The 22,500-nt window shown below is 49.6% G+C and overlaps 1 protein-coding gene across 2 annotated transcripts in view; it reads left to right on the top strand.

The window, feature by feature from the left end:
• st3gal3b (ST3 beta-galactoside alpha-2,3-sialyltransferase 3b) overlaps positions 1–22,500 on the top strand; it is a 54,537-nt gene that overhangs the window by 27,456 nt on the left and 4,581 nt on the right. For both annotated transcript variants that reach the window (XM_084447126.1, XM_084447127.1), the window contains 4 exons: positions 173–236; positions 350–445; positions 1,703–1,889; positions 20,582–20,728. In XM_084447126.1, coding sequence (XP_084303252.1) covers positions 173–236; positions 350–445; positions 1,703–1,889; positions 20,582–20,728 — 494 coding nt within the window. The remainder of the gene's footprint in view (positions 1–172; positions 237–349; positions 446–1,702; positions 1,890–20,581; positions 20,729–22,500) is intronic.

Here is a 22,500-nt window from a genome sequence, read left to right on the forward strand (position 1 = left end):
GTGTTAAAGAATCTGGCACTTTCTGTTATTATTTGAAATTCTTGCCAGTTTGTTATTAGCAGAGCGATTATCTCCCCCTGGCGCTGAAGCTCCGTGTGTGATGTTCCGCTGACAATCAATTAGAGGCGACGTCTAAACTCTTCCTCTTTCTTATTTTTTTCCTCTCTTACAGAAAGAATCATAGATGTAATTCTAACGGCCACCAAACAGTTCGGACTGGGAGAACAACTGGACGAGTGAGTAGCCTCGGGGCCGGCGAGGAACACGGATCAGACCAAACCCCCGAGGTCAGCGTGCGCCGGCGCGCCTCTGCCTCGCCGTGACGGCGCTGTGACTCTCTGTGTTTCAGGCAGAGCTGTAAGAGGTGCATCATCGTGGGAAACGGAGGCATCCTGGCTAATAAGTCCCTGGGCTCTCGCATAGACGACTATGACGTCGTGGTGAGGTGAGTCACTACGTCCGCATCACCAGCTCGCCGTGTGAGACTGAGGGAGTCCTGTGAGACCAGCTAGCCGTGTGAGACGGAGGAAGTCCTGTGAGACCAGCTAGCCGTGTGAGACTGAGGGAGTCCTGTGAGACCAGCTAGCCGTGTGAGACGGAGGAAGTCCTGTGAGACCAGCTAGCCGTGTGAGACTGAGGAAGTCCTGTGAGACCAGCTAGCCGTGTGAGACTGAGGGAGTCCTGTGAGACCAGCTAGCCGTGTGAGACTGAAGGAGTCCTGTGAGACCAGCTAGCCGTGTGAGACTGAGGAAGTCCTGTGAGACCAGCTAGCCGTGTGAGACTGAAGGAGTCCTGTGAGACCAGCTAGCCGTGTGAGACTGAGGAAGTCCTGTGAGACCAGCTAGCCGTGTGAGACGGAGGAAGTCCTGTGAGACCAGCTAGCCGTGTGAGACTGAGGAAGTCCTGTGAGACCAGCTAGCCGTGTGAGACTGAGGAAGTCCTGTGAGACCAGCTAGCCTTGAGAGACTGAGGAAGTCCTGTGAGCTGTGAGCCCCAGGGCTCCACGGCATGTGTGCATACGGGGCGGCTGTATAGCTATGGGGTAGTGCGGGTCGTCCAATGATCGTAGGGTCGGTGGTTCGAATCCCGGCTCCTCCTGACTGCATGTCGAAGTGTCCTTGGGCAAGACACTGAACCCCAAATTGCTCCCAATGAGCAGGCTAGCACCTTGCATGGAAGCTGCCACCATTGGTGTGTGAATGTGTGTGTGAATGGGTGAATGAGAGGCCTTCATTGTAAAGCGCTTTGGATAAAAGCGCTATATAAGTGCAGTCCATTTACCATACCGCATATTCACATACTTTTTGGCCAACAAAATTCAACTGAAGGGATATCGATATAGGCCTATGTGTTGGAACACATGAGTGTACAGTCCACTGTTCAGTGCTCAAAAAAAGATTAGCTTCTACCCCCTAAAACATTATTTTGAGTTATTAAAGCAATATGTAGGGGTGGGACGTCTGCCCACCTCCCTTGTTCTCTGTAAAGCGCATTGTGTTGCCTCCGGGTATGAAATGCGCTATACAAATAAAGCTTTGATTGATTGATAAAGCAAAAGAAGACACATGCGCATGTAACCGGCATCCGCATGTGTGAATATGTCCTGTGTGCCCCCTGTTGGTCCGCATGTGTGAATATGTCCTGTGTGGCCCCTGTTGGTCCGCATGTGTGAATATGTCCTGTGTGGCCCCTGTTGGTCCAGGCTGAACGAGGCCCCGGTGAGCGGGTTCGGCCGGGACGTCGGGACCAAGACCACCATGCGGATCACCTATCCGGAGGGCGCCATCCAGAAACCCGAGCGCTACGAGAAGGACTCGCTCTTCGTCTTCTCGGCCTTCAAACCCCTCGACTTCAAATGGCTCCGACAGATGGTGTTCAAGGAGAAACTGGTATGATGTCGTCGGCTGTAGTTTAGTCGCTGGTGTGTTTTAACTAGGCCTGTTCACGCTGAGGTGAACTTTCCTGCTCCCCTTTTGGGGGGGATTTCTCCCTGTGAACCTGGCAACCCTGCCCTGACCTGGGTAAGTCACTTCCCCTCCAGTGCAGCTGTGTGGCTTTCAGGGACCAACGCCCCGAAGGAATTTTTACAGGGTGACATTTGTCAAAATATAAGACTCTGGAGAGAGAGTGAGATGGACAGGAAGGGGGGAGGGAGGAAAAGAGGAGTGAGAGAACGCGTAGAAGGAGGGAGCAAAGAAAGAGGAGAGGGAGACAGAGATGTGAGGCGGGGGAGAGAGAAATAGAAGGAAAGAGAGAGTGGGAGATAGAGGTGAAAGAGGAAGCTATAGCTGGGTTCACACACAACACAGTCAAGACCGTTTTAAGCAGTTTTAGATTAGAAGGTTTGTTTGGAACCTGCCTTTTTGGTTCTAAAACTGTAGTTTGACTTTATGAATCTTCAAGACTCCAGTTTTAGAACAGAGAGACATTCCAGAACTACAAAGATTCTGCAGCTCGATGGTCCCTCCTCCCTTCTCTGGTCCAGACAGGCCTGACCCTCTCATAGGGCAGGGAGCGGGACAGTGGACACATCATGGAGGGGATAATCTGGCCTCTCTCTCTCTCTCTCTCTCTCTCTCCCCCTCTGGCTACCCTCTCTCTCTCTCTCTCTGTCTTGCGCGCTCTCTCTCTCTCTCTCTCTGGCTACCCTCTCTCTCTCTGGCTACTCTCTCTCTCTCTCTCTCTCTCTGGCTACCCTCTCTCTCTCTCTCTGGCTACTCTCTCTCTCTCTCTCTCTCTCTCTCTCTCTTTCACTCACTCCTCTCTTTCTCTCCCTCCTTCTGAACCGAAGGCCTGGACGGACGACAGAGGGGAGGCAGAAAACATCAGTTGTCAAGTCAATTGTCAAGTTAGTTGTAGTGTGTGACACACACACACACACACACACAGCCACAGTTTGTGTGTGGTTTGTGCTCCCCAGTGCGCCCCTGCTGTGTGTAGCTGTATCAGGAGTGGATGGATCATGTTTAAAGTGTCTCTCTAAGTGTTCGTCTCTTGACAAATGAGCCCCATCATTGTTGTGAATTCCTACTGATGAAAAATGATCCCAGAGCCTCTGTTCACTTTGAGGAACAGATAAACACACACACTCCCACACACACACACACACACACACACACACACACACTCCCACATACACACACTCCCACACAAACACACACACACACACACACACTAGTTTCTTAGCCTGTTTACCTTGGGATCTGTTGGTGCCGACTGCCGAGTGTAAATAGGACGGTTCCAAAGTAGATTGCCCTGCACAGCTCAGATATTCCCCTGTTGGTGCTGGCGATGTCAGGAAAGTTATACGTCAACAATAGAAATGTAAATAGGACGTGTTGATGTTACCAGACCCTCTGCTGGAACATGAACAGGTAACCGTTAGCTTGGATTCAGATCACACCTCCATATCTTCCGGGTTGAACCTACTATTACAGTGTGTGTGTGCGTGGGCGTGTGTATGTGCGTGTGTGTGATATTTAAGCCAGCTGTTATAGACGGGGGGGGGGGGGTTACTACACCCACCCACAGTATTGACTTTCTCTCTTGCCAAACAAGAACTAAGCCCTGGCAACGTTGTGCTGGTGCTGTTGTGACTGTGGAAAGTGAGGACCTTTGTTTGATGTTTGACGTCTTTCTAGAAAACTGCATCAAGAGAAGAGAAGGAAGGAATCCTGTTGACAGATTGTTGTTATCGTAGTTTCACACACACACACACACGCACACACACACACCCCGCTACATGAAGAAAAGCAGCCTACTGTAAGTGGTCTGAACTATGGCAGTGGAAACATAACAAACGCTTAGATTTTCTGTTTGTGTGTGTGCGTGCATGTGTGTGCCTGTGTGTGTATGTGCATGCGTCCGTGTGAGCGTGTGTCAATGTGTGCGTGCATCTGTGCGTGCGTGCGTGTGTGCGTGCGTGTGTGCGTGCGTGCGTGCGCGCCTGTGTGTCCGTGTCTGTGTGTGTAGCTGCGGCTAGCCGTCTCCGTTGTGTTTTTGAACCCACGGGGAACACCAGCCCCGGTGGGAGCTTTGATGTCTCTGGGCTGACGCGCTGTCTTTGTGCTGCGTGGGCGCGCAGGTGGAAGGAATGTCGGGGCCTTTTCAGGAGGCGGAGGACCCCGGGGCCTGGATGGGCCGGGCTCCGCCGGGAGGGGAGGAGGAGGGGGAGGGAGGGAGAGAGAGAGAGAGGGAGAGAGAGGGGGGGGGGGGAGAGGGAGGGAGAGAGTGGGGAGAGGGAGGGGGGGGGGGGGAGAGGGAGGGAGGGAGGGAGGGAGAGAGTGGGGAGAGGGAGGGGGGGGGGGGGAGAGAGAGAGGGAGGGAGAGAGTGGGGAGAGGGAGGGGAGGGGGGGGGGGGGGGAGGGAGAGAGAGAGAGGAGCAACCCTGAATGGGACGGGTTTGGCCGGGAGGAAGAGGAGGGAGAGAGAGGAGCAGCCCTGAATGGGCCAGGTTTGACTGGGAGGAGGGAGGGAGGGAGAGAGAGAGAGAGAGAGGAGCAGCCCTGAATGGGACGGGTTCGGCCGGGAGAGAGAGAGAGAGGAGCAGCTCTCCTCACAAAGCAGATGCTGGTGACTCAACCTCGAACCGTCACCATGGCGGATGAACGACCTTCAGCCTCGTTCTGTAGTAACGCGCGCACACACACACACACACACACACACACACACACACACACACACTTAAATGCACTGCTCTTATCATTTTGCAGAAAGCACACAAATCACTAAGTGGTTTTAATCCGTGCCTTCCAGCTTCAATGCATAATTTAATCCCTTTTTACTGAAACCCTGCATAGCTGAGACTGGGATTAGACCTCAGCCAGCAAGTCTGATTTACCTACAGTAGGCTGGGATTAGAACCCAGTCACACTGATTAACCTAGACTGGGATTAGAACCCAGCCAGCAACTTTGATTTACCTAGACTGGGATAAGACCACAGTTACACTGGTTTTCCCAGACTGGAATTTGAGCCCTGTCACTCTCTCTCTCTCTCACAGCCCAATTTAGACTCTTAACAAGACTGATTACATGTTTACCACAGATTCAAACATGATGATTGTTCTGTTGTTGGTGTAGCCCTAATTATGATTTCATACAGAGACACTTAACGTACACACACATCTTGGCATGCACACACACACACACACACACACACACAGACACACACAGACCTGTCTTTGGGTTGCAATGTTTGTATATGTGGCGGTGAAGGATATACAGCGTGTGGTAAACGGGGAGCTGCGTGCGTGCGTGCGTGCGTGTGTGACGGCAGGACTGGTGGCTGCCTTTCTGCTCTGCTCTCCCAGCTCCCCTTCTGTCCCGGCCAGAGGCCTGGTGCTACAACAGCTGGGAGGGGGCGTGTCTCGGGGGGAAATACAATCTAAAAAGTTACTCATTCAAAAAGAGGGAGGTTGACGGCGCCACCCAGAACCAGCTCAGACTGGCGCAGAGACACGCTGGGAGACTGGGGGACTGGGAGACTGGGACGCCCACTGCCTGGAGACCGGTAACAGAGTTAAATGCCTGGGGTGGCATTAAGGCCGAGGTAGAGATGTAACAGTATGACAATTTCATATCACGATTATAGTGACAAATTATCACGGTTATCAATATTATTGTGATGTGATATAAAATGTGCTGAACATTTTCAAAAAGTACTGATATACATACACTGAAATCATTTCACCAAGTTTTATACTGAAAACACAAATAAAATTAGCAGCACTACGCACTTTGTTTGCATAAACGTTAAAATAATGCGTCTAGGAGACTTGAGAACTTTGGTTGATGCTGGATAGTATTTACAGTGAGTTTTTCAAAGCGTGAAAATCACATGGTTTTAATGGCAATTTTGTCAGGTAAATTTAATCACATTTTATCGCGGTTTATCATTATACCGGTTATCATTACATCTCTAGACCAAGGTATCAAGATCTATTTGACGGTGTGTACGGCATGCTCAGCTCTCCTCAGGCTCCTGCCCACCTGACCGGCTCAGTTGGCTGTTCTCCTGTTTCCTGCGGTGTAACCGGCAGGTTGTGCCGTAGCAGGGATCTACACACGTAGTTGAACCCCAGCTGTATTGTGAAGGGCACAGCCTCCGACAGAGACAGAAATAGCATGTCTGTACTGTTGTCTCCATTCCAGGATGCGCATAAGTACATACACGTGTGCGTGCGTGCGCGTGTGTGTGTGTGTGTGTGTGGGGAGCTCAGAAGTAGCACGCAGCGTGAATACATATATTTACATCTCATAAACATTTCCATGCGTGTAAACATGGATTAGGAACATGAACCTGGCAGTAACGGAAGGGGAATATACAGGAAGTCCTTGATTGCGGTCAGGGTAGTGTTTCAACACAGCAGGATCAACGAGTCATCCAGCTACCTTCAATTAGCATCAATTAACATAGTAATAATGAGCTGGCACTCTGAACTAGAAGATCACTGGCCTCAACGCTGAAGAGGTGCTCAGTCCCAGGAATATTTAACTTCAATGTAGGAAAGAGGGTTGAGCATGGCAATGGGAACAGCGCAGAACACTCAGGTCCTACTCCAAGGTGGGAGTTTTGTCTGATGTTCCCAGAACTAGTGCTCCCATTCTGTCCCACATTGGCCGTCATGGGAGTGTGAACACACAGGTTTTCACACTCACACACTCCTCACCGAATGACCCGGAGCAGGACAGGGAGACCGCGGGAGAAAGAGGAACCGCCGCGACCTCTCCTCCGAGGGCAAAGGTTGCCGTTTGTGTTGAGGGGGGGGGGGAATGCCTCGGATTCCTCGGAAACAAAGGAGAATAAACCATCAAAGGATCTCGGGAACGCGGTGCTTTGGATCTCGGTTACCGGAACCTTCCGTCTCTCCTTAGCCGACCTGCCATGCTATGGGTGGGCCCCCTTCAAAGCTCTCCTCCCTTCTCACTGAAGCTCCTGTCGGGTGTTCAGCGGTGTTGAGTTCAGCGGTGTTGACCGCTTGTGTGGCGAGACACGGTGAACCGTGTGAACTCCTAACTCAAACGCTGATGACCTCTGTGCCAACCACTCAGAGACGCTTCCCTACTTCTCATGACCTTTCCGGACCTCGTCCGCCACCCTGCCCCGCCCTGCCCCAAGCCCCAACAAACGGGACAGTCGTTGAAGCCGTGTCGGTGCAATGCATTCTGGGTCCTCCTCTCCCAGCCGCTGAGCCTGTCTCTACGTTCATAGTGATGTGTGAAACTGGACAAACGGCAACGCATCCCACAGCGGTTCTCAGCTCAACCGATGGACCACATTATTACGCCGAGTGCGGCACATTTTCTGACATTTTGAACGGCCAGTATACTTTTTAAAGTAGGCAGAAGCTCCGCACACAACAGCCCGAACCGCAGCACCGTCTCTCAATCCCTTCATCTTGGTGCCTGCAGATGTGTAAAGACACCGGATAGGTGTAGGTTTGTACAAGACACTCAGGTGTGTGGTGCACACTCCTATCCTGGTCTGTGCAGATCGTCAGAGAGGCTCGTAGGTGTTTGGAGAGGGGGGTTCTGGGGATGTTTTTAGAACCTGCATCTGTGGACAGTATGAAGTGTCACCAGCTTGTTTTGGTGTTGGAAGCAGGGTGAGGAGTGTTTGTTGTTTGTTTGTTTGTTTGCTGAGGTGTCCATACCAGTGTGTTTCAGCGACCGAGGCTGTATGTTAACTGAATGATAAACAGGAAACCATATAGGTTATATCTCGCGCTCTCTCCTCTGCTGTCCTCTACCCCTCTCTCTCTCTCTTTCCTCGTCTCTCTCCTCTACTCCTCTCTCCTTTTCCTCTTCTCTCTCTCCTCTCCCCCCTCTCTCCTCCTCTCCTGCTCTGCCTCTCTCTCTCCTCTGTTCATCATGGGAGGAGGGGATGTATATTATCGTGGTGTTCATGTGGCTGTCCTCCCCACCTTGCCTGTGAAGAGTACTTTAAGAACGGTATTTGTGTGTGCAGTGTTTCCTGGGGAACTGATATCTTGGTGTGGTGGTGTGTGAAAAAAAGAGTCTGATTTCGAAACCAAAGCGGGGGATCGGAGACCGCCCTTCTTCCTCCCTTGTTCCTCTCTCCTGTCCCCTTCCTACAGTATAAGTAGGCCGATAAAGATGGCCTAACACAAAGTCCTAGAGCTTAAAATGTAATTAATTACATGTAACTGGACGGGATAAAACAGTAATCACACAGGCACTTAATAAATCATATGGTTTATAGACATATTTTAATCAGATGTATTGTAGGTTACCATTATAACAGAAGCTGTTATAATGCTAACAGCTGCTGTTTTCTGTTATTTTGATTGGCATTTTTTAGGTGGCTGGAGGAACATTAACGCAACCTAGTGTTAGTTCAGCCAGCCAAAAAGACCGTCGCACAATCCATCAGGTAGTGCTGCACCTGACTCGCACGAAAGTTGCAGAACCTACTCGCGCTTGTGGTGTATGTCTCCTTGACAAAGCTCGCTTGAAGGGCTGACTGACGGACAGACAGACAGCAGCGCGTAGCTCAAATGGAGCAGGCTCCGCTTCGGCTCGAACTGTATTTTCAGATAACGTTAGCAACACACGGCCAATTTATCATTAATTTTTTACTTGTCCGATCAGACAACTGCACGAGGCATTCCTCTTGCCCGAAGAGTTTACTGGTCCCTGGGAAGCGGGCAAAACTGTTAGCCTACTACAGGTAGCTTGCCTTGTTCCTTAATCCCCCGGTGTGAATCATGGCTAGCCGGCAATAACCTAGCCTACCTGACTGGTCTCATCATTCTCCTCTCTCTTCCTCTTCAAAAATCGTCGTATGCCCATCTGGAAAATTGTATTGATATATTAGGTATAGGATCAGCTAGTCATCAGGGAATTATAAAACTTTGGTTTTATAATTCCCTGATGACTAGCTGATCCTATACCTAATAAAACCAACGTGCTTGAGATGAGCAGGAGCTGTCGGCACGTCTAACTGTAGCTATAACGGCACTTGGATTACTAACATAAATGTATTTTAGACAGTAGGCTAGGCATTTTGAGGAGTAGGCCTAGGTGCCAGCACCAGTGTTTGGCCCAATTCAAACACTGGTTAACACTATGATAATATTTGAGCGTCAATAGCTTACCTATCTTTCGTTGTAACCTCATGCCGCTCACTGAAGAAAAAATCCCTTCACGCGCCGAGTCTTCCGATCACCTCAGAAAGGAGCAGCATGAAGCGGCACAGAGCGCGCGGCCTATAGGCTCTTTATTGAAAATGAATAGTCCTAATGTGGGCGGGACAGTGGTTTTGAAAGCGCATTTAGGCAGAAATATTTAGAAAGTTTTATTTATATATAGCCTAATTTGTATTATTGTTTTTTGTATCAAATGTTTGGTGTGGCGGCAAGGATCTTGCCGTGGCGGTGCGCCACGTCAAAACCTTACCAGCGGAAACGCTGGTGTGTGTGTGTGTGTGTGTGTGTGTGTGTGTGTGTGTGTGTGTGCGCGCGCGTGTGTGTGTGTGCGTGTGTGCGCGCGCGGGTGCGCGCGCCTTCAGAGCATCCTCTATGGCAGGGGTGGCCAACCCGCGGCTCGCGAGCCGCATGCGGCTCTTTGCCCGTCAATGTGCGGCTCCTCAATCCATTGATAAAAAATGTTGTCTTGCGGCTCTTCCATCCTTTCATTAAAAAATAAATTCATTCATTCCATAAGAACGTTTCTCTCTCTCTCTTTCTCTCTAGTTTCGCTGTTAATTTCTTCCTGCCCATTTTAGTTTATTGCAGATTTGTCATAAAATCATGATTCGTTTCGCTAGTGAGGAAGTCGCGTGAGAACCACTTCAGACCAATCATATAGGTAGCAAATCACCTTGGTAACAAAATAAATGTAAACAAAATAATTTACTTTGCGCGGGTCATTCTCTTTCATGACAAAAGCTAACGTAGCGTAGACTACACACAACCAAAGAATGGCTGGAAAGAAATGCGCAGCAAAACGAAAATATGAAGAAGAACACAGGACATTTTTACCCGAGTGGGAGAGTGATTTTTTATTTATAGAACGTAATGGTAAGCCATTCTGTCTGATATGCCAGACATCATTGGGACATTTTAAAGCCTCAAATCTCCAGCGCCACTTCACCACAACACATGCTAGCATTGACCATGACTACCCAATCGGTACTGAACTTCGCCAGAACAAGTTAAATAGCTTGAAAAGTCAGATACAGAAACAGACCCATCTGTTCCGTTCATTTACCAAGCAGGCAGAGACAGCGACGCTTGCCTCTTATCAAGTGGCATGGAACATTGCTCGTGCTAAAAAGCCATACAGCGAAGGCGAGTTTGTGAAGACATGCATCACTGATGTTGTAGAAATCTTGTCTCCAGAAAATGACAAACTTAAAAAGATGGTGTCAGATGTACAATTGTCACGCCACACAATTGAACACAGAATATCGGACATAAACCATGCCATTGAAACAGAATTACATTCTGATCTTCAGAAATGCGAATATTTCAGTGTGGGATTGGATGAGTCTTGTGACATACAAGACAAGCCACAGTTGGCCATATTTGTACGGTCAGTTTCAGAAGATTGTGTGATCAAAGAAGAGCTCCTTGATATTCAGCCACTGAAGGACAGGACCCGCGGCATCGATGTGAAACAAACCATGACTGACGTGTTTGCTAAAGCAAATCTGCCAATCCAGAGACTGACAGCAATAGCCACGGATGGAGCGCCCTCTATGGTTGGAGCTCAGAACGGGCTTGTGGGCCTCTGTAAAGCCGACGACACTTTTCCTGATTTTTGGAATTTCCACTGCATCATTCATCGGGAGCAGCTTGTGTCTAAAACGCTGAATTTAGATCACGTCATGAAGCCTGTGATGGAAATCGTCAACTATATCCGCACACATGCTCTTAACCACAGGCAATTCAAAAACCTGATTGCTGAACTCGATCAAGGCCTTCCCGGAGACCTGCCGCTTCACTGCACTGTGAGGTGGCTTTCAAGAGGCAAAGTGCTGTCTCGCTTCCTTGAGCTCTTGGATGCCGTGAGGCTGTTCATGGAGGAGAAGAACAAGGACTATCCACAGCTGTCAGACCCCCAGTGGATTATGGACTTGTCTTTTTTGGTCGACATGCTGAGTCATCTGGACAGACTCAACCTGGGCCTGCAGGGGAAGTTAAAGATGCTGCCTGACCTGGTGCAAAGTGTGTTTGCGTTTGTCAACAAACTCAAGCTGTTTAAGACGCAACTTCAAAAGGGAGAATTTATGCACTTCCCCTCTCTGCAAAAAGCAAGTGAACATGCTGCATCAGCCGACCTGAGAAAGCAGACAGCCCAATATGCGACGCAGATGGAAAAACTCCAGGAGAGTTTTGTGACCAGATTCCAGGACCTACAGCTGAAAAGGCCACAGGTTACGTTCCTCGTCGATCCTTTCAGTGCGGAGACAGACTGTTTAAAAGCCCCGCTTGTCACAGACGAAGCAGCGTCGGAGATGGAGATGATTGAACTGTCGGAGGATGACAGACTGAAGTCTGTTCTGAAGGATGGAACCATTGAGTTTTGGAAAACAGTGCCAATGGAAAAATATCCCCAGCTCAAACGGGCTGCGCTCAAGCTACTCTCAATGTTTGGATCCACATATGTTTGTGAGTCTGTGTTTTCTACCCTGAAACTCGTGAAATCCAAGCACAGATCTGTTTTGACTGACACACATGTGAAGGAACTGCTTAGAGTGGCCACAACGGAATACAAGCCAAATCTGAAGAGGATTGTGGCAAGCAAGGAGTGCCAGAAGTCCCACTGAGGAGCGACAGGTAAGTCAAAAACACTTGTCACATAGCTGCCCCCGTCTCCCATCTGCTTCAGCCAGCCCATCTCAGTCCAGTCCAGTCCAGCTCAGTCCAGCCCAGCCCAGTCCAGCCTAACCCAGCCCAGTCAGTCCAGTCCATTCCAGCCTAACCCAGCCCTGCCGAGTCCAGCCTAACCCAGCCCAGCCCAGTCCAGCCTAACCCAGCCCAGCCCAGCCCAGCCCAGTCCAATCTAGTCCAGTCCAGCCTAACCCAGCCCAGCCCAGCCCAGCCCAGTCCAATCCAGTCCAGTCCAGCCTAACCCAGACCAGCCCAGCCCAGTCCAGTTCAGTTCAGTTCAGCCCAGTCCAGTCCAGTCCAGTCCAGTCCAGTCCAGTCCAGCCTAACCCAGACCAGCCCAGCCCAGTCCAGTTCAGTCCAGTCCAGTCCAGTTCAGTTCAGTTCAGTCCAGTCCAGTCCAGTCCAGTCCAGTCCAGTCCAGTCCAACCCAGCCCAGCCTAACCCAACCCAGTCCAAAATATATTATGTCAGAAAATATCTTGTTGTATGTGTTAATTTTGAATAAATAAACTTTGAATGTATATTTAATGGACAATAACGTTTTTCTTCTTATTTTAGACTGGGGTGCCTTGGGATTTTAAGTACTTATGAAGGGTGCGGTGACTGAAAAAAAGGTTGAGAAACGCTGGTATATATGGTGTGGCTCTGGGTGGTACCAAAGTAATTTTTGTGGCTCTTAGTCTCTGACTGGTTGGCCACCCCTGCTCTATGGGCTTCAGGTGTTTTGGAAGCTTCTGCTCCGGCCTTCTCTTTTCCCACAGACACTTTCAATATCTTAGTTCAGGTTTTGTAGTTTAGTTTTGTGTTTCGGGCCGCTAGCCACACCAGTCTTTGGGCGCCACTTGTGTCATTGACGCTGGTTGGCTGGTGGCTGCCATCACTTTTTCCACCCGGAAAGAGAGAACAGTCTTTCTCTACTGCCCCTCGGCCTCCTGTGCTGGCCGATTATCTAGCCTTAGAGATTTTCCTACTGGAAATGACCGGATGAAGACGTCCACTCATACAAGAGTTTCTGTGGTGGTTGAGTTCAGTTTGACTTAAGGGGCTTAAAGGAGTAGTAAAGGGAAAAATCATGTTTAGCCCTGTTTTAAGGTTACTTATGATCATATACAATGGTTCAGATCAAAACGTTGACAAAACTAGCACTTTTGAGATTCAGAGTCTGATAATTGCTCTACCACCATTTTGGTCATACAATGGATGTGGGTGGGCACCGTGAAAAATCATTCAAAAAACATGTTAAACTCTCAATTTCAAAGACAAGAAACTCACCAAGGTGTTAGTTGGCATTCTGACATATAATTCGCCATAAAGTAAGATTCTAGTTCATCTGGAAAGGCTTTTTTTACCGTAAGTAGTTCCGCTTCCTGAATCCCCTCTGCGGATTGATCTAGACATCTACAATGGTTGCGTCAATACAAGTCAATGGATTTCATACTAACGATCAATAAAACCCTACAGGATTCATACTTTGCGGCGAATTTGATGTCAGAACACCAACGGAGTCCAATTACCCCCTCGGTGAGCTTCTTGTCTTTGAAATCGAGAGTTTAACATGTTTTTGAATGATTTTTCAAGTTGCCCACCCACATCCATTGTATGACCTAAACGGTGGTAGAGCAATTATCAACTTTCTCAAAAGTGCTAGTTTTGTCAACTTTTTGATCTGAACCATTGTATATGATCATAAGTAACCTTAAAACAGGGCTAAACATGATTTTTCCCTTTACTACTCCTTTAACTAGTGAATGTTTCTCTAGCGCTAGTCTATTCCTGGAAGGACTTCAACAGCAGGCAGCCCTATCCAACCACTCCTTCCATAAGGAGAAACAAATGTAGCCCCTCTTCCCCGTCAATGTCAGGTACACACTACTTGACATTCTGGTACTGCTTTTTATAGACTCATCAATATGTTCTAAATGAATTTCTGAGAAATATCTGCTTCACACACATTCTCTGACTGACACGTGCACACACACACACACACACACACGTGTTTTGGGTAACAAATTGTTTACCTCAGTGATCCCTTGGCACATCTTGTGAAACTGTTGTTGAGCAGTTTGTAGATACCATGGCTTTCTAAAAGGCTATTTTGCCAGGAGTCTTTTATTGGGAAAGGTTGGTGTGAGGGCGAGGGGATGGGGTGCTCAGGGGAGGTCGGAGAACGTTGGTGTGAGGGCGAGGGGATGGGGTGCTCAGGGGAGGTCGGAGAACGTTGGTGTGAGGGCGAGGGGATGGGGTGCTCAGGGGAGGTCAGAGAACGTTGGGGTGAGGGCGAGGGGATGGGGTGCTCAGGGGAGGTGGGAGAACGTTGGGGTGAGGGCGAGGGGATGGGGTGCTCAGGGGAGGTGGGAGAACGTTGGGGTGAGGGCGAGGGGGGTGCTCAGGGGAGGCCAGAAACACTGGAGCAAGGAGATGGAAAACTAAAAGAGTTTATAGAAGGTCGTCATTCAAAACATCGATTGTCGGCTCGGCAGTCTGGAGAACGGCCCCCATAAGAGAAGACCCCCTTCTGACAGAGCAGGTTTTACAGAGTGATTTAACAGAGAGCTGTCTCACGGAGGGAGGGAGGGAGGGAGGGAGGGAGGGAGGGAGGGAGGGAGGGAGAGAGACAGGCCTGGTACTGAGCTTTCTCACTGAGGGAGGGAGGGGGAGAGAGAGAGACAGGCCTGGTACTGAGCTGTCTCACTGAGGGAGGGAGGGGGAGAGAGAGGTCTGGTACTGAGCTGTCTCACTGAGGGAGGGAGGGAGGGAGGGGGAGATGGTCATGGACTGGACAGGAGGAGGGGTAGAGGTGTAGGAGGAGGCCTCTCTTTCTCTCACCTGCTGTGTTACAGGTCAGCTCAGTTACACACACAATACGGTGAGGCTAGAGAGAGTAGTGCTCGTTAGCCTGACACACACACACACACGCATACCGCTCTTATGATGCTCATACACATGCCGCTCACTGGCTAGATGATCCATCAGAACGCCTGTAGTCTCCTTTAACCACAGTCTCACTGAGGCGGAAATTCCCATTGGAATGCTAATAGGAATTCTGGCTCTGCTCCAGCCGGAGCGTTCAGCCGGAGAGCACGGAAGATTCTGGAACAAGCGAGATGATGGAACAGAAGAGCGTATTCTTTGGCAGGTGCATTTATTATCCAATATGATCGGGTTATAGTGGGGTATAGTTGCAGCTGAACTTGAACTCAAAAGTCTTGGGTGTTGTGAGCTGAGGACTGACTGGGTCGTTCCACATTAATTCAGCCATTTCAACACCCACTGTCTCCTAGTGTTTCTGTAATGAAACATGGAGAATGTAAGTATTCCTGCAGCATGCTTTAGAAATATAATTTCCTTCATGATAAATAAGCTAATTCATTGCATCAGCCATTTTATTTAGTGGGGTTTCAAATAATATTCAATAGTATTACATTCACAAATTCGATTTGGACCAAATCGCATCCTGATGATGATTGAATATTGCGGTTTCGGTCGTGGCCGGTTGATTTTGACAAGTAACGACCCGACTGGACCTCTCAGGATCTGACGTCTTCCCGTGGTTCTGAGGCTGGGGTGTGTTCAGGCTTGGGTCGCGGCCCGCCGTTCACAGAACATTCTCCTCGTCATCTCCTTCCTCTGCACTCCCGACCCGACTGATTAGTTGATCCGTGTCTGTGTATTAAGTAATCCCCCTCGTTCGTAAACAACGTTCCTCAATGGCCCGACACCAACGTCTGTGTTTCGTCTCCTGGACGGTCCGCTAGGCGTCGATATACAGTCACCCGGCGGACGGGCCAAGGTCAACAGCGCCGGGGCAGGGCAGAGCTGGGCTGCTGTCGGGATCGGATGTATGATTAGTGGCTTTCACACGGCGTCTCCGACCAGGACCGCTGGTCTAGGACCAGCTGTGGCTTTGTGGGTGTATCTGGGCATATAGTTGGCAAACATCCCAGAGGGCTGATTCTGGATCAGTTGTGCCGTTTGAATCCGGCTGTATAGAAAGGCGGTTGGACCTGGGCATGTGTTAGGTAAGTCAGTAGTAGTAGGTAAGCCTTGAGAACTGGTTCTGGAGCCTAGTGGCCCATAGGGCAGGAGCCTATCTCCTGGTTCCTTAGCGTGAGGCAGCTTGATGTACAAGTCCACCCCCTGCCAGGGCTTAAAAACGAAATTATTTTTCAATCGGTTCGCTCCGAGCAGAACCAGAATATTTAACGTTTCCGTTCTCGTGTTCCGCCACCAACACAGCGTTCCTGAACCTGTTAAGAACGAAAAATAACGTTCCGTTCACCGTTCCGGGGGGTGTTAGCCTATTAAGACGCTATAGGCCTACAGTATTTCTTGTACAAATATTTTCTTGTACTGTTGTTGCAAGCTATTTTATTCTGCGCCTGTAGGCCTATTGTTTGTTTTTATTTCGTTTTGTAATGTTTTATGTTATTTATAAATAATTAGTCACCTCATTCATTCATCTGCACAATCCCTATTGTTTATGCTGCGTTCCTTTTGTATGGGAGCTCCGGATTTGGCGCCTATACGTAGCCTATCGTCTGACATCCGCGGTCTTTAATATTATAGTAATTTAACTTATGCTATTCAATGATCAGGGTTGCACGGCACATTGTCACTAAAGTGTGCTCATATTAATTAATGTAGCCTAATCATTTGTTTTGTGAAAGTCAAGACGTGACAGAAATCTGTGCAACAATAGGCTATGACTAGATTCCAAGAGGCGCGCTCGCTTTCACAGCCTAATTGCCGAGTTGAACTCTGAAGGAGGCAGACCATTAAATTCGCAAAACATAGGTTTATGCATACTAGTATACATCCAAGCAACTGTACTCTGTGTCTTAAATAGCCAAACCATACTTGGAGCGAGATGCGCAAAGAGTGAAAATTGGCTTCCGCTGAATGTTGGTTATAAAGATAGAGGAACTTTATTGCAGACACGCAGGTCCATATAAAACATTATATTTGCACAGTAGGCAGGTCCATATAAAACATTATATTTGCACAGTAGGCTATTATTTCTTTCACTTTATTATTTGCATCATTCTTTGTGGACCAATGTTGGAATAAATTTGCCTTCGAACGTTATTGCCCTCTCTGACATCCGCGGTCTTTATGTGAAATCTAGTTTTAGCCTACTGAAACATTACAGGCTATAGGCTATCCTACTCTTCTTCAATTAAACAAAATAAATCACATTGATATCTTTGCTAAGTAATAAGCTGTAAGGACAGGCTGAACTACTGTTTTGCACTGGAAAACAAAGGAGAGTGTGTGACAGCCCTGCGCAACGCATGCAAATTGGCTGCCGCTGAGTAGTTGGGAAACATCAAGAATAGTCATGCATCTTAGCTCGCAGAGTTTGAGAAACATCCTCAATTTTTCTAAATAGCACTTGTTGTAGAAACTTGGGAATCCTGTTTTTAGACTAGTCATGTAATCGGTTACAAAACCACCGTCTAGTCATCAGTGAAAATAGTCGCTGCGCACATCCCTAGTCGGAACTAGGCTATGCATGTCCTGACTGTGAAATAACAGATTTAGGGGCCTAGGCTACATTACAAAAACAGGACAAGATGTAGGCTACAAATTTAATTAATTTAATTTAGCCTATTCGGCCATAAAAGGCTCAGCTTTCTTCTTTTTTACAATTATTTTTAAGTTATATAGGCCTACTACAAAGAACGAAAAAATAACGTTATTAACCGGTTTTAAAGATTTCAAATTAACGTTTCTGTTCTGGAACAATTAAAGACCATTTCGTTTTCGTTCCTGTTTCTGTTCCTCGTAAAATACCGTTCGTTTTCGGTTTTCGTTTCCGTTCCTTGAACCGGTTCGGAGCCTTGCCCCCTGCACATGACGCTGGTATGACGCAGGTAAGTTGGTAGGTTGTACTTGTACTTGATCCCTGATGGGGAATTAAAGTCGCACTCAAACGGACGTTTGAGATTATCTAACTTCCGTAGTTTGATGTATTTCCGACGCAAACAAGCTATGAGGGTGGGACATATGTTTAGAGGAATTTGATTGGAACATTGACAAGTGGACAGGTTTTAAGAACTTTAGACAGATTCGAGCGTTGATTGACGGGTGGATGTCGTGAGATTATTGGCCTAAAATCTAAGGTACCTGTTGTCGTCATTGCACGTGACCTACCATTTTCCAGGAAGTAAGAAATTATATATTTTGATATAAGATTACAACAAAAGTAGAATTTATATATTTTTTTGTCATACATCATAGAATAGGTGAACACTATGACCAATTATGTGAACCAAAATGGGACAGAATGCTTTTTTCATTTCTGTGCGACTTTAAGTATTTATCAAGTGTCTCAGAGTTGGAGTGCTGATCTAGGATCAGGTTCCCGCTTCTCTGTTTGGTTTCAATCAAAAAGCACTACTGGTCCTAGATCAGCTCTCCTACAATGAGAAGTAAATACTGCTCTGGATGACAAATCTGGACCACAGTCCCATTTTCTTTTTTCCTGCTCTCTCTCCTCGGTCTCTCTCTCTTTCTCTCCCTCGCTCTCTCTCTCTCTCACCCTCACCCTCTCTGTCTCTCTCTCTCTCTCTCTCCTATGCCAACAATTAGTCGGGTAATTAAAGGCTGTTTTAACAGGTGGAGTACTGGGCATTCAGCCTTGTGCTGAACACACTTAAATCTAATAATCTCAACCAATTGAAACCATAAAGCTGTCGCAGGAGAGGGGAAACAGCCACTTCCCCTGCACACTGACCCAGCAACGCCCAGACGTACCAGCCGCGCGTGTGCGTGTGTGCATGCGTGTGTGTGCGTGTGTGTGTGTGTGCGCGCGTGTGCGTGTGTGTGTGCGCGCGCGCGCGCCTACGTACCTGTGTGCCTACGTGCGTGTGAGTGAGTGATGTGATGCACATTGTTGGTACAGCATGTAAGGTACTGTGCTAGTGTGAGTGATGTGGTGTGTGTGTGTGTGTGAGAGAGAGTGAGTGAGTGATGCGATGCACTGTGTTTGTATGTAAGGTACTGAGCTAGTGTGAGTGACGTGATGTGTGTGTGCACTTGTGTGTGTGTGTGTGTGTGTGTGTGTGTGTGTATGAGTGTGTGTGACCCAGGTTAAGTGCAGCAGGGTGAGTGAGTGAGACAGGGCCAGCCAGCAGCTTCCTGTTAATAACCGTGTTCAAACAGCTCCATCAGGGGAGTGTGTGTCCCGAGTCCTGACGCATACTCGGGGTCTCCCCCCAGGGGCTGGTCATTTCCTGTGACCTACAGACCGTTAATCTTCCTGTGATACTAAATGAGACGGGACCAAATAAAGAACAATGATAGTTCTGATGACACCAAAATAAACTGTCAAGACAAAAGAACAAGATTGGGTTACGTTTTTACATTACAGTCATTTAACAGACGCTAACAAGACGATTACAAAAGAATCTCCTGAAACCAGAGAATTCAGCCTTCTTTGTTAGTCTGTCCTCACTCTAAAAACTCCACCACCTGCCAATTAGTTTGACTCTGTTTACATTTGCTTGTCCACAGTCAACCGCCACCATATTGTCTAGTCTGTGTGCACAGTCATTACCGAGGGCTCCTCTCCCTTCAGTTCCAGAGCGAAAACATGACTCTGGTTCGTCTGCTGCGTTAATGTGCTGTGTTAATGTGCTGTGTTAGTCTGCTGTGTTAGTCTGCTGTGTTAGTCTGCTGTGTTAATGTGCTGTGTTAGTCTGCTGTGTTGGTCTGCTGTGTTAGTCTGCTGTGTTAGTCTGCTGTGTTAGTCTGCTGTGTTGGTCTGCTGTGTTGGTCTGCTGTGTTGGTCTGCTGTGTTGGTCTGCTGTGTTGGTCTGCTGTGTTAATGTGCTGTGTTAGTCTGCTGTGGTGGTCTGCTGTGTTGGTCTGCTATAGCTCTGCCAAACACAGCCCCTCGCCGGTAGCCCTCTCTCTCTCTCTCTCTCTCTCTCTCTTTGTCTGTCTCTGTCTGTCTCTCTCTCTCTCTCTCTCTCTCTCTCTCTCTCTCTCTCTCCCGGCCCGTTGACAGTGCGGATGATGTTCTGCAGCGGCTTCGCCGGGGGCCACGGTTAAAACGCACACTGACAACACCGCTGCCGTACTTCAAAGACCTCACCGGCAGGCTGGCTGGGTGACTGTATAAGACTGGCTGGGTGACTGTATCTGGCTGGCTGCTTACCGGCCGCCTCGCCCCATTCCTCCCTATCAAAGGGGGCGGGGCGGGGCGGGGCGGGAGGGCTGAGTGTTTGAACAGGTGATCCCCGTTTACATCTGCTGACCCTGCAGGCTGAGGGCCAGGTGTGTGTGTGGGGTGGGGGGAGTATAGTGGGAGGGATGGGGGGAGGGAGGAGTATCGCTGGAGTGTTGAGCATCTATAGGATAGCATACCGTAGGCGGGGCGAGGTAGACTTGTGAACTACACAGTCCAGACCACCCCTCGGTCCAGACCACCCCTCGGTCCAGGACCCGCCCTCCTCAGCTAGGAAGGCGTTCAGCCAATCGGTGTTAATGGGGAAGAGGAGGGGCCTCCATGTGATGACGGCGATGTGTCTAACATCGGTGTTAAGGAGGAGAGTCTCTCTTTGAATGGTCTCCCTCAAGTATTTCTGATATTCAGTACCTCTCATAGAACTCATCTCATCAACGCTCTCTTCCCTCCCTCTCTCTTTCCTCCATCTTCTCCTCTTCTCCCTCCCTCCCTCCTTCCCCTCCCTCCATCTTTCTTACCCCCTCCCGTTTCCAGAGAGGTACGGAGGGCTTCTGGAAGTCGGTGGCCCACCACGTCCCCAGAGAGCCCAGTGAGATGAGGATCCTCAACCCCTACTTCATCCAGGAGGCCGCCTTCCATTTCATAGGCCTGCCGCTCAACAACGGCGTGATGGGGAAGGGGGTGAGTACCGAACATACACACACACACACATACATTGTTTCACATCCTCTCAGAGACACGCCACCTCACCCTCTCCTCTCACAGAGACACGCCCCCTCACCCTCTCCTCTCACAGACACGCCCCCTCAGCCTCTCCTCTCACAGACACGCCCCCTCACCCTCTCTTCCACAGAGACACGCCCCCTCACCCTCTCCTCTCACAGACACGCCCCCTCACCCTCTCTTCTCACAGAGACACGCCCCCTCACCCTCTCCTCTCACAGACACGCCCCCTCACCCTCTCTTCCACAGAGACGAGCCCCCTCACCCTCTCCTCTGAGACACACCCCCTCACCCTCTCCTCTCACAGACACGCCCCCATCACCCTCTCATCACAGACACGCCCCCTCACCCTCTCCTCTGAGACACGCCCCCTCACCCTCTCCTCTCCCAGAGACACGCCCCCTCTCCTCTCAGAGACACGCCCCCTCACCCGCTCCTCTCACAGAGACACGCCCCCTCATCCTCTCTTCTCTCACAGACACGCCCCCTACCCTCTCCTCTCACAGAGACACGCCCCCTCACCCTCTCCTCTCACACAGATACGCCCCCTCACCCTCTCATCTCAGAGACACTCACCCTCTCCTCTCACAGAGACACGCCCCCTCACGTCCGCTCACCCCTGCTCAGAACTCGATCGACCTGCGCACGCAGTCATAACAGAGGTGGGCGCGACGCGACCCGTCAGGCCCTGGCGAGCGCCGACCCTTGTCCGTGTGGCGACTGCGGCACCGGCAGCGCCTCGCCAGGAGGTGAAAGGTCGTACGCGGCGCCAGCAGTGTCTCCCCCGGACACGAGGGGGACAGACTCTGGGGACGTGTCCTGGACTGGGACCGCCTGACTGCCTCTTATTGACCAGTCACATCAGTCATAACAATCAATCCGTTTTTGCGGGGTCTCAGAGGGACTGTAGCCTTTCAGGGAGATGATCGGAGGGTATGTAGAGGGGATATTTTCGGGGGCGGGGGGATTGTATGGACCTGGTTGTGAGGGGGAGGTACAGGGTGCGTAGGGGGAGTTGAGTAGGAGGTGCAGGGATGATTAGAGGTAGAGGTGAGGGTTTTGGGAGGCGGCATGAGGAGAGTATCACCTCTGCCCTGGGGGGCAGGACCACCAGAACACCCCTACTTGAACTCTGCTCTGCTACATGTGTGCAACATGTGTGTGTGTGTGTGGAGCCTAGCGCCTCGTGTATGTGTGTGTGTGTGTGTGTGTGCGTGTGTGTGTGTGTGTGTGCGTGTGTGTGCGCGCGCCGGCGTGTCTGTGCGCGCTTCACACTCAGTAGGGGAGGGTAGTTCAGCTACACCTGCCCTGGGGGCTCCAAATCAGACTAATGATTTAAAGGGGACCTCCCTCTTCTCCTCCGCCCTCAGCCCCCCCCCCACCGCCCCCCAGGCAGTGAGGAAGTGGAGATCTGTCCTGTCAGGAGTGCTGTGTCATAGTGGGGGGGCCGCCATGCTGAGGGCTGGTAGTTAATCACACTCCGCTCACGACCAGTTAACAACTCCAGCCTAGAACAAAGACAGCAGCACAGAGACTGGGAGGGAGGGAGGGGGGAGGAGCTAGTGAGTGGGGTTGCTGGTGGTGGAGTATTTTAAATGTGGTTAGGGTTAGCTGGTAGTTACAGTAATTGATAGTTGGTTAGGGTTGGTTGATAGTTGGTTAGGATTTGTTGATAGTTGGTTGAGAGTTGGTTAGGGTCAGTTGATAGTTGGGTGAGAGTTGGTCAGGGT

This window comes from Borostomias antarcticus (assembly GCF_949987555.1).
Source record: "Borostomias antarcticus genome assembly, chromosome: 12".
Classification (NCBI taxonomy): Eukaryota; Metazoa; Chordata; class Actinopteri; order Stomiiformes; family Stomiidae; genus Borostomias; species Borostomias antarcticus.